The following is a 12,461-nucleotide window of genomic DNA, read 5'->3' as shown; positions in this document are numbered from 1 at the left end:
AAAAATTGCTTTGAAATTCTCGTCGTTACACAAAGTCAAAGTCAACAGGTCAAGAAGTCAACTCAGACTGAGTACGCCCAACATACTCGACATGTATGCCACGTATACTCATGATCCAGATCAGGGCTCCCTCCGGCGTATGCCCAACATACAACCAAGTACGCCCAACGTACACGACGTCTTACCAACCTTACTTTTAAGGACTTAATCCTTTAAGCCACTTATCTAATTCTCGTATGATCTCCGTTTTGGGTGTTCTTTATATCCACGAAATCAGGAAAACCTAATTTATTCAAATATCTTATCCATAACTCTCGGATATAATTGATGCAAAATTTTATTTTTAATGTCACAAATAAATTAAATTTTGTGGTTTTCGATTCGATCTTCAACGATAGATGATTTGAGCAGCTTAAGATGTTCTAAAAGCAATTATGATGATGACTTTTAGGATGATATTAATCATGTTTTGGTGATTAAAAACCCATCTTTTACATGATAAAGTTTTGTGGTGGTGAAGGTCCCAAAATAGGAGAAATATATAAACGAGTGAACAATATGATGGGTTAAATCAAAGAGACTATGACTATGAGGGACAATAAATTCTCATCATATTTCCTTGAAGTTAAAGATATTGTTGTCGCAAGGTGGGGAAAATGACTATCCCCCTTCATTGTGTAGGATTTGCTTTAAGTCATAAATTTTATGACAAACACTATCTTGAGAAGTTGGCACCAGGAGGCATGGAAAGAAGACCTCCCAACCAAGAAAAAGAAGTTATACTTGGTGTTATGAAAGTGTTTGAAAGAATCAGATAGTGATGAAGAGGAAATGAAGTTAAGAGAAGAATTTGCGATATTTCACATTAAAAAGGAATTTATTCCTTGTGCAGGACGCAAGCCGATGTTGTGAATATGGACACGATTGATTGGTGGGAGACATGGAGCGAAAACTTCGGTTTTAGCGGAAGTAGCAAAAAGAGTACTCTTTCAACAAATTAGTAGCTCTTCAAAGGAAAGGAATTGGAGCACATACTCTCATATCCATAGAATCAAGCAGACTCGTTTAAATGGCCAAAGAGCGGATAAACTTGTGTTTATTCACTCCAACATTAGACTTATATCCCATTTTTCAGAATCTTATAAATCCAACCCCTAACAAAAAATAGGACATGAAGCCAGAAAGTTATTACATTGCAGGTTCAAATGCTCGTTTAGAGGAAATGGTGTGGGAGAATCTTGATGATGAAGGCATGGATAATGAGAGAGGAAAAAGGCAGAGGGTTGACTAGAGATAGTGATTAAGTTTGTTACTTTGTTTCCTGTTTTATGTCTTACACTTTTGCTTAATCAGGTACTATTTGTAATTCTGTTTTTATTTATTGTCACTTGATAATCAAAATCAACTATCTTTCCTTTCATTTGGTAATCAATTATGTTTATTGTCTTTGTATTAATTGAACATGTATTCCGAGAAATCAAGAATGTTTACTGTTTTTGGGTTAATCTAGTATGTTTACTGGTTTTGGCTTAATCAATTGAGTACATCGTACCGGACCACAAGGTACATTGTACTGGTCCGTACCAAAATGAGCCTACCATCCGTAACCGATACACTCAATTTAGCGAACCCCATACTCGTTTCTCGTTCCTGTACCAGAGCGCACTGCGTTTTAGGTAACTATGGGTAAAAGTGAATTTTTGTATGATAACTAAAAACTATGGTATCTCCTTACCTCACAATTTGTACGTATCAAAACTTAATAAATTTGTAACGTCCGGTTCCTGGTATGTATTAAATTCAAAATTTATTCATTTTTATATAGGACTCGACGAGTTGGAGGCTCCAAACTCGTCGAGTAGGAACGGATTTGGACGCGGGTTGGAAAGTCTACTCGAAGAGTTGAAACCCTCAACTTGACGAGTAGGAATGCCAGAGTGAAACCCTAATTTTCAGGGTTTAGCATCCTATTTGAACACCTTAACCTCCAAAGGCTGGCCTCATTTATAGCCTCCATCGTCCCAATCCCTAGCCACGAAACCCTAATGCTTTGTATGAGCTTGTGAGATATTTTTGAGCGAATCTTGTGTGTTTGAAGCTTGTGAAGGAAGGAGAAGCTTGGGGATTCATGAAGAAGCTAGTAAATCCAGAGCAGTGGCGGAGCTTGAACAAATAATTTTGGGGGGGCAATATTATAAACTAAAATTAACGTTCTTACCTTAAAAAATAAAAATAAATAAATAACTAAAACCAAATTATTTTCAACAAATAAACACCAAAAACACTTGGAAAAAGAATTACAACTCACATGTTGAAGCTTTGTGGCATTTACTATCTTCACTTTCATTGTGAGCTTCTTCATCATCAACCTTTCTTTTGTAAAAATAATCTAATGTTTTGATCTTTCCCACGATTGTATCTATAAAAATCAAAATGAAGGAACAACTGATTCAATAAAAATAAAAAATTAGACAAATCACTCATCAGCTTATTCTAGAGAAACAATAACAAAAATATACAATAACTCATTTAACAATGTGTAAAATAGAGTATAAGTGAAACAATAAAATCTGTAACAAACTGACAATCAACATTGTGATGGGTCTTTTGTTCTCGTTTGAAGCAGATTAGCATAACCAAATCAAAAAGAATTTCAGTTTGTAAATCCTAATTGGTTGTTTTCAGTTCTGTAACAATAACTCATCTAAGAAACTTGGTTGTTTTCAGTTTTAGCAGACATAAAAAAAAATTATGTTCGTGTCCCTTGTCTTACTGTACAGTCCTTAATTGACGGCTTCAAGAGCTAAACAAATCACCAAATCAACTTCACATCTAACTTCAAAAACAGAAAATAACTCAGGAATTGAGAATTGAGATTTGTAAATTCTAATTCCTAAATCCTAATTCCAATTTCCAAGAGGATATGAATCCGAACAGGAGAACAACAACTGAACAGGAGAAGAGAAGAAACAAGAAAGAACAGGATTCCATACCTGGTTTTCGGTCATCCTGTAACCGGTGTCAGCTTTTGCGGACCGCGATGGTGATGTTGGGTATGATACTGAGGTAGCGGCGATGGGTAAGGTGCGAATGATAGAATCAATTTTGACTTGTAGCCTTGGAGAAATTGAGAAATCAGATTACCTGGTCACTTATGAAATCGGGAGGGGCCACAACCTAATTTTCACACTAAAAGGCCTATAATTAAAAATTCTGAAGTTTTATTCCTATTTCTAGCCCAAATATCAGGGGGGGGGGGCATAACCCCTCCTGGTCCTACACATCCTCCGCTCCTGATCCAGAGACACCATTTCATTCTCATCATTTTCTGGTAAGCAAGTCTCAAACTTGCTTAGTAAATTCTTAGATATCCTTATTATCATTTTATGGGATTTTTGGTCCAAGAAGAATGACCTTTGGGAAATGGACGTCCCAAGTGAGTATATCATCAGATCTGGAACCACAGAGGGCTTTCATGGTATAAATGTGCAAACTTATGGCCATTGAAGCCTCATGCAAGCTATAGGATGTCATTTTGGTCTTTTAAGCTCCAAAAGGCCATGCATGGAGAGAAAGGTGGAAGCTTTACGTATTCGTGTAGTGTCTAGGGTCCAGATCTCAGTTTGTATGCATTAGCTTGGAGAATTGATGGCTTGTAGATCAAGATCTAGGTCCTAAAGAGTTAGGGTTTAAGCTACACCCATTAAGGAAGGCTATTAACAGGGTAAAGTTTCCAACTTTACCCTTAAAAGGACATTTTCAATATGAGGATGAAGTAGGGAAGTTTAGATCTAAAGGATAAGAGCTTAATCTGTTAAGATGGCTCAACAGAATGAAGAACTCATAGAGTCCATAGAGGAAGTCAATGAGTTGGTCGAAGTGTCCCGAGTCTGTAAAGGGCAAAACTCGACGAGTTCAAGGATGACTCGACGAGTTGACTGGAGAAGTCCCGATTCTGTGGATAGGAGGAACTCGACGAGGTGGATCGCGATTTCAGGGTTTATGATTCATGGAACTCGACGAGTTGATGGATCAACTCGGCGAGTTGAGTCAACCCAAGACAATGACTTTGACCAGAAGGCTGACTTTGACCTGGGTGTTGACTTTGACCAAAGTTGACTCGTAAGGGGTTATGAGTATGAAAGGGTAATTAAAGGAGATCTTTTATGTGTAGGAGTTTGAGTGGAGTTGATTTCAGAGCCGAGGACAGTTCGGCTACTTCATGACATTTGAGGCGAGTTACCTTCAAGTAGGAGTGGGTTGAAGGCACCAATGTCGGCCTCCTAGTGGTTGATTATAGTTGAGATGATTTTCTTTGTGATAATTGTCTGGTATGTCACTATATGTTATGCTTTATGTGCTAGTATGCTATGATATTATGTGATAGTGGTAAGAGGTGTAGGTTAGACCCCGTAGTCGGTTGAGATAAACCGGAAGGTAGGTCGGACACCCAGATATGCTTGGGTAGGTCGGGCACCCGAATATGCCTGGCAGGGTAGGTCAAGCATCAAAATATGTCTGTAAGGGTAGATCGGACACTCATATATGTCTGACAGGGTAGGTTGGGCATCCAGATATGCCTGACAGTATGTTATTGTATGGTATGTTGTATGATGGGAGAACTCACTAAGTTTTGTGCTTACAATTTTCAGTTTTGGTTTCAGGTACTTTCTCTTCGAAAGGAAATGAGTCGGCATGATCACAGCGCATCACACTACGTTTTCCGCACCAAAAATCTTTGGGATTTATACTCTAATGATGTTTTATCATGATATGTTTTGATTATTGATACAATGATTTTTGATAAGAGTGATACTACGATTGTTTTCATACAAGTGATTTTATAATTATTTAATTTGAAATTGAAATTTTTGGACTGCATACAAATTTGGGTAATGAATATTATTTTTCTATTGTTTGAAAATATTCAAAGATGGTTCACACAGATCTATAGTCAGCCGCCATTTTTATATCGGCTTAATTTCATGATAAACCAAATTCTAACGAACATCAGTGTAGTGAATTACTGAACTCTGACTCTCAAGAAACGAGACTGCAGGTTTCACATATGTAAACCGCTGGAAGAGGGTGGTGGAGCCATTAGGACTGGATGCCGGAGACTCTGTCAGCGGCATGTCCGTCCAGCATTTGTCAAAGTTAGCCACACAATGGTCGCCGGCAACTTCAGGTCGGAAACTTGGCTGAATTTCTCGATTCTCCAGTTTCTTCCAGTTGATGGGCTTGAACCATTTATGCCGCTTTATTTCATCGCTTCCCATCGCACCATTTCCAAGTCTCTTGCTTGGATCCTTTTGTAGCAACTACACACACATATATAAAAGTTGGTCAATTAAAAGGTCAAACCATTTCACCTTATTATAATGTCGATCGAAGAAGTAACATGTTAGAAAAAGTTTGTTTACAGCTTTCAGAAGCGAATGTGCTTCGCTTGATAAATACGCAGGTAGCTTCATTTTCTCCTTCACTATCTTTTGCTGAATCTTTTCCCGATTCCCTCCACGAAAAGGTGGCTTTAATTGTAAGAAAAAAGAACAAGATTCATTTTACTCAAAGGTGTTTGACCCCTTATATCAAGTTGACGAATGGAATTTACCAAAACACCCTTAGATATATACAATACCTGGCCTGTGAGCATCTCATACAACAGGATTCCAACACTCCACCAATCTGCAGCCTTATCATGACCCTTCCCAAGAATAATTTCAGGTGACATGTATTCTACAGTCCCACATAACGAATTCGATCTTGCATTCGTGTCAAATTCTTTTGCTAGCCCAAAATCCGTAAGCAAAGCCTGAATATATCACACACATATGCATGCATGGGTTATTGGGCTGATGATTTTATAAAGAATACGGTTAATTACGATGTAGATTACAAGAAAAGACGTACATGGCCATCAGCATCGAGAAGAATATTTTCAGGCTTAAGATCTCTATGCATTATGCCATTTGCATGAAGGTGACAAACAGCCGAAACGATCTCTGCAGCATAAATACGTGCCAAATCCTCTCTGGAAATTAAACCGACAAGTTACCAATTAACTGTTTAATTAATGTTGGATTAATTATATACTGATGAATAATTCAGTGGAAGATGGAGAAGGAACCTAAATAGGCCATGGCGATGTAGCTGGAAGAAAAGGTGACCTCCATTTACAAAATCCAACACAAGGTAAAGTCTATATTTAGTCTGGAAAGAGTATCGAAGGTGAACGACAAATGGGTGATTAATCTTTGTTAGTATATCGCGTTCAGCTTTCATATATTCAGCATGATTCTTCTCCAAAATCTTATCTTTACGCACAACCTTCATCGCATATATCTCACATGTGTCTCTCTTTCTGACCTGATAAACTTTTCCAAACGCCCCTTTCCCAACGACCTTCATCACCTCAAAATCTTCAAGCCCAACACTTTGGACCTTATGATGATCAACCGATGCTTCTTCATCATATAAATCATCCTTTTCATGTATGGTTAGCTTACTGATCACATGAGCTGGTGAGGGGTGTGATCGGCTGTAAATAACAGCTGGTTTCTCAAAATCTTCATGATGACTAGCTTGTTCATTTGAAGCATGAGGTGGTAGAGGACCAAACACATCGGAAAAGTCGAATTCAACATGATCTAAAGGGATATTGACATCCAGAGGACTCACAGGTGATGGTGAATTATTCTTGGATGATTTGCAAGGTTCGTTTTTCATTAAAACGGTTAATTGAGAGGAAACCATGGTGGATTTTCGAGTTGACAATGGGATTCTTGAAAAAGTTTGACAGAATGCAAGCTGGAATTATATCCTTCTTGTTTCCCGTTTTACAGGAAACGTTGAATGCCAGACTGTTTTTTGAACTCATGAAGATCTTGTTGTCGGTTCTGCTTGCATGAATTATGAGACAAGTTAGAAAGAAAACCGCTGAATCTTGCGAATGTTGGAAACTCGTTAAATATCATTCTATAAACACAAGACAGAGAATCTTGTGGACGCAAGTACTAAAATAACAATCAAACAAGTTAACTTATTGTAAAAGATCAAAGGTCTAAATATTTGAAGAATTAACTCACAATATACAAGAAAACATTCCCACTTTGACGATGTTAATTATTATATTAAACCTACTAGGATTTTAAACAAAACAATTACATGATCAGTTGTTTATTCCAACAAATATAAAATTTCCCCGTAATAGCTTAAACAATCATAAAATCGAACAAGGGAAAACCAGCATTTTTGTAAATCTATGATTGTTTTAAAAAATAAGATTGAGGGTTTCTTTCTATAAAATTAAAGAAAAAAAATACTACTCGAATATTAATGTTATTCAACGTATTAATCGAAGAAACTATAGAATTCAAATCGTATAAATTTACAAAAGAGACGAAGAAGAAGAAGAAGAAGAATTGGGTACCTTGGGAGGGCTGAGGAGAGAGTTATGGAAGGTGGTTTTTGATATTGAGGCTTGTTCGTCCTTCGATGAAAAAGAAGATCGATACGAAATATTTGCGTTGCCGCTTTTTATTATCATCCGTATAAAACGCAGATATATCTTCAGTTATTCTCGCTAAACACGTTTCCATAATTAAAGATTTAATTTAAATCTTTAACGTAATACTCAGTAAATCGCGTTTCAAGATTTTCTTTTGGGATTCTGATATTCGATTTTATATAAGATTAGTTATTGACTTATTTCATTGTTTAAGTTGTGTTTTAAAATATGCCTTTTACCCTTTCGATTTCCATCATAACATAGGACGGTTTAGAAGTGAAATAACAAATTAATGTAGACATGTAGTCAATACTTATAGATTTAATAACTAATATCAAATGTATACAACTATACATCATATTTATTATATTAATCCGATATTTTTAATAAATATATCAAGTTAAATATTTCATTTTTCATTATAAAAAGAAATTAGGTTCTTCTACATCCTTTTAATTTAAAAGTTGAGCACACTGCTTTCGCATAATGTACGATATTCATATTCTCAAAACGATTACTACTATATTATAAACAAGATAAGATTTACATTTTAAAATATAGTATTCTTCTATTGGGATTTGGGGGAAGCTTTTCGACAAATCAAATATCTCATGTATTTTGGTCCTGTTCACCTTTCTAATCACAAATCAAAACAAATGTTAAAATTAAGTGATGATTAAGAGAAAGAATTAAAAGTTAAATATTTTTTTATATTTTCTTCATATTTATCCTCCAATCCATGTTAAATGATGATATGTCTTATATTTAATAAAATTAATAATATTTTAATATAATTTTCACTATTTAACATAAATTGAAAGATAGTTAGGAAGAAAATATAAAAAAATATTTAATTTCCCAAAAGGAGTAGGAGATTTTATAGTATTATTATTTTATATAAATATAAAGATAAATAAGGTATTTAATTTTACTAAAGTACATGCATGTATGGCATGATATGCATCATCAAACATGTGTCATATGGCAGTAACTAATGGAAACACTTGTGATCATATATATGCAGAAACTCGACACCTATAAAACACTTGTTACATCAATGAGTTTGACGGCATAGATTGCTTTGAATTTTTGTTTTTGTTTTTATTTTGAAAGAAGTGTCACCTAACGAAAATCAATTGTTCTATCATACATAAAAGATTTAGCAAAAAAAAAAAAACCTTAATTTTTTTCTAAACTTTTGAGATTTTTTTGTACTTTTTTAATCAAAAAACCGTAAAATGAAATATTTGGTCTTTAGGTACACTTGCACATGCATCAATTCCAATTGTTAAAAAGCGAGTTATAACTATACTCAACAAAGAAAATCTTAGCCACACAAATCCAACAATAAAGTTACAAAAACCAAAAATATAAATCACCGAAACACACGAAGCGAGTGATTCGTACACGTAAAACCACCATCAACAAACAGATTATCCCCGCTTACATACCTCGCATCATCACTCGCTAAAAACAACACCGCATTCGCCACGTCATCAGGCACCAACTCCACACCCTGCAAATTAGCATTCTTCCCGGAAAAAGCCCGAAACCCCGCCTTGGCATCATCCGTCCGTTCATCCTCAGGAAGATGTGCCAACGCAAGATCCGTCAAAACCGCATACGGCGACACACAATTCACACGAATCCCATGTTTCCCAAGCTCCGCCGCCACACTCTTCGTCAACCCAACAACCGCGTGTTTGGACGCCGTATACGCATGCGGGCCCACCCCTCCTATAACACTCGCAACACTAGCAATGTTAACAATCGAGCCTTTTTTTAACGGGATCATGATCCTAGATGCGTGTTTCATCCCGATAAACGTGCCCTTGGTGTTGACATTGAATACTTGTTCGAAGGTCGAAATGGGGAATTCACGTATGTCGGGGCAAGGTGGCCCGCCCATACCGGCGTTGTTGACCATGATGTCGAGTGCGCCGAAATTGGAGATTGTGAAGTCGACTGCACGGGAGATGTCGTCCTCGATTGCCACGTCAGCGTGGATGAAACGGGTGGTGGGACCCAGGGTTTTGCATAAGTGTTCGCCGAGGTGGGAGTTGATGTCGACTATACAAACTTTTGCACCGTGTTTGTGAAAAAGACGCACGATGCTCTCTCCGATACCGGTTGCACCACCGGTTACTAAAGCGACTTTTCCTAGTAACCTGAAAAAATGATATAGTATTTGATGCAAATAGTCTTTCGTTTCAACCGTTACATCATTTTGTTATACATATTATTTTATTAAAGTTAATATTTGTGATTAAGTAAAATACATATGGTTAATGGAATATCGATTTAATGTACAACATAGAATTAGAATTTAGTTGAGAATTATATGCGCTAAAACTTGAAGGACAGGACCGAAGTATGAAAGTGTATACATGAAAGTTTAAGTATTAAGGATTAGTATGAACCTTTGAGCAACAAGAGGCAAATCGCTAGAACCAGCAGTAGTCATTTCAATCTCACTGTAATGAATCACAAGAAAAATATTTGATTGCAATTCAAATTGACGTGCAAATTAGAAAAAAAAAAATACGTCAAATTCAAATGAATTGTAGATCAAATATAGAAGAAATAATGGGGTTAAACATAACATGATAAGATCTAAATTCAATTTCGTTTTTGAGAACATCAATTAATGGGGAAGAACTAGTAGAATATGATTCTATCACGCTTCATATTAGTTTTAATTGTAGAAAATAAAAAGTACAGTAGCTGTAACAAAGGTGAGATTGAAGGGTATTTTGGTCATTCTTTTAGTTAGGTCGGTCTCATGGAGAGTATTAATAGGAGATCGAGAGTATTAATAGGAGATCGATGTTAGGGAGTGAGTATCTTTGGATGTATTAAGTTAGAACTTAGAAGTCACACTTCTAGGAGAATCTTGGCCTCTCGAAAGCCAAGAAAATCTTGTAATCATCTCTTTTGATTTGGGCATAGAAATTAGTGTATCAATTCTTGTAATTCTACCACTGTTCTTATCAACTGGTATCAGAGCAGCATGATCGACCATGGGAATTCGATCAATCAATAATGGCGTAGAAGAAATTGAAAGTGTGCATGCATCTTTGTTGACGAATCAAACTCGATTTAATTCCAAACTGGAATCCATCAAAAGCAATCTAAAAGCGAATTCTGAGAGATTTGAGAACAAACTCGAAGCAATTGAAGGAAAACATACACTCTATTATACAACAGTTAACAAGAATGTCCAAGAATCCAGAAGATTCCGAGAAAAACCAAAATTAAGTCAATCGGCGCCAGACGGAGAAAATTGATACATGTGGATACCATTGACTCCATCTAGAACCGATTGTCCTAATTCTGGTGTATTCTTGCCAGAATCTTCTGTATTCTCGGACATTCTCGTTAATTGTTGCGTAATAGCATGTAAGCTTCCTTCAATTGCTTCAAATTTGTTTTTAAATCTCTCATAATTGGCTTTTAGACTACCTTCAATTGATTCCAGTTTGGAATCAAATTGAGTTCGATTCGTCTTCAAAGATGCATTCACACTTTGAATTTCTTCAAGACGATTATTGATCTGCAATTATTGATTGCTTGAGTTTCCATGGTGGATCCAACAACTCTGATGCCGATTGATAAGAACCACATTAGAATTACAAGAACTGATACACTAATTTATGTATGACCGGATAAAAAGAGATGATTACAAGACTTTCTTGGCTTTCGAGAAGCCAACGCTCTACCAGAAATACGATTTCTAATTGAATACGTCCAAGGATATCGACTCCCTAACATCGATCTTTTAATACTCTCCATGAGACCGATTTAACTAAGGGGCTGTTTAGCAGCCTATGAATGATTCACATGCTTTCTGAGTGAAAACATGTTGTTTGGTTAGGCCTCTAATGGTTGTGCTGAATTACCATTTTACCCTTTTTGTTTAAAAAATTACCATTTTACCAACTTAAAACTAACAACAAATCAATTGCCATTCTTGCTTTCCACAACACAAATTGACTTCAATACATATTACATCAATTACCCTCAAGACTATATGAAATTCCCAAACCCATTTCAAGTTTTTAGCCAGAAATCATTCTAAACTAAAAAAAATGACAGGTCTTATAGTCGATTAACACACAACATTCACTTTTAAGACGGGATGGATAAGAATGGATGCTAGTTCCTTTTGAAAAACCGACAGATAACAAACTAATTCCTGGAAAAAAGGAAGCGATTGCTATTAATTCACGGCAACAACTCCAACAATCTTCGAGGAGCACAAAGACGAATCAAATTGAACTTCGCAAGAAGCGTTATGAGATAGGTAGGTTGCAACTATGATGTCGGACAAACATCAGAACTTGGTGAAAAACCAGTGAATGGAAATCAAAAGCTATTTGCTTTGACCGATGTTCAATCACCCCAAAGGAAATCGATTTCAGAGATGGGGAAGAAAAGCTTACCGGCGGCGTTGGTGGAGGAAGGCGTTGGAGTGGCGGCGTTGGTGGAGGAAAGCGGTGGAGTGGCCGAAAGTTGGATTCACTCAAGGAAGTCGACTGTGGAAATCGTATGGGATGCTGTGGGGGTAGAGATCTCCAACGTTAAACATCTCAATACTGACACCTGTATTATTACATAAAGTTTTGTTGATACCTTCTTTTATCTCTCCACTATTTTATTTTATTTATTTATTAGTTTATAATCCGTGAAACCATGGCTATAAATTAAACTTTAAGAGTTAAAATACAAAATTATTAATCAATTATAATCATTAATTTAAATAAATATGTGAAATTATATCACCTTATAATATGTAGTAATTTTATTTTAATTTTTATTGCATTGTTATTAATTTATTGTAATTAAAGTGAAAATTTTAAATTTGAAATAGAGAATTAATAGGTTGACAAGTGGCATGCATTAATTAAGATGTTTAATAGAGTGACACATGGCAAAAAAAAATATATGTATT

At 36.0% G+C, this 12,461-nt stretch overlaps 2 protein-coding genes across 2 annotated transcripts; both read right to left on the bottom strand.

The window, feature by feature from the left end:
• Positions 1–4,816: 4,816 nt before the first annotated feature.
• On the bottom strand, positions 4,817–7,529 carry LOC145073273 (serine/threonine-protein kinase AtPK2/AtPK19-like). Its single transcript, XM_079019827.1, has 6 exons — positions 7,433–7,529; positions 6,131–6,899; positions 5,914–6,034; positions 5,642–5,815; positions 5,424–5,531; positions 4,817–5,321 (listed from the first exon to the last, which is right to left on the bottom strand). The coding sequence occupies exons 2-6, from the start codon at positions 6,754–6,756 to the stop codon at positions 5,001–5,003; spliced, it is 1,350 nt and encodes a 449-aa protein (XP_078875953.1). The 5' UTR covers positions 6,757–6,899; positions 7,433–7,529; the 3' UTR covers positions 4,817–5,000.
• A 1,266-nt stretch (positions 7,530–8,795) lies between these two features.
• LOC145073211 (xanthoxin dehydrogenase-like) lies at positions 8,796–12,116 on the bottom strand. The gene is made up of 3 exons (XM_079019771.1): positions 11,953–12,116; positions 9,931–9,984; positions 8,796–9,678 (listed from the first exon to the last, which is right to left on the bottom strand). Exons 2-3 carry the CDS (start codon positions 9,972–9,974, stop codon positions 8,886–8,888), a joined length of 837 nt encoding a protein of 278 aa, XP_078875897.1. The 5' UTR covers positions 9,975–9,984; positions 11,953–12,116; the 3' UTR covers positions 8,796–8,885.
• Positions 12,117–12,461: the final 345 nt, after the last annotated feature.

This window comes from Lactuca serriola, chromosome 9, assembly GCF_051521515.1.
Source record: "Lactuca serriola cultivar US96UC23 chromosome 9, Lser_US96UC23_V15, whole genome shotgun sequence".
Classification (NCBI taxonomy): domain Eukaryota; kingdom Viridiplantae; phylum Streptophyta; class Magnoliopsida; order Asterales; family Asteraceae; genus Lactuca; species Lactuca serriola.
This window is presented reverse-complemented; position numbering and strand designations above follow the sequence as displayed.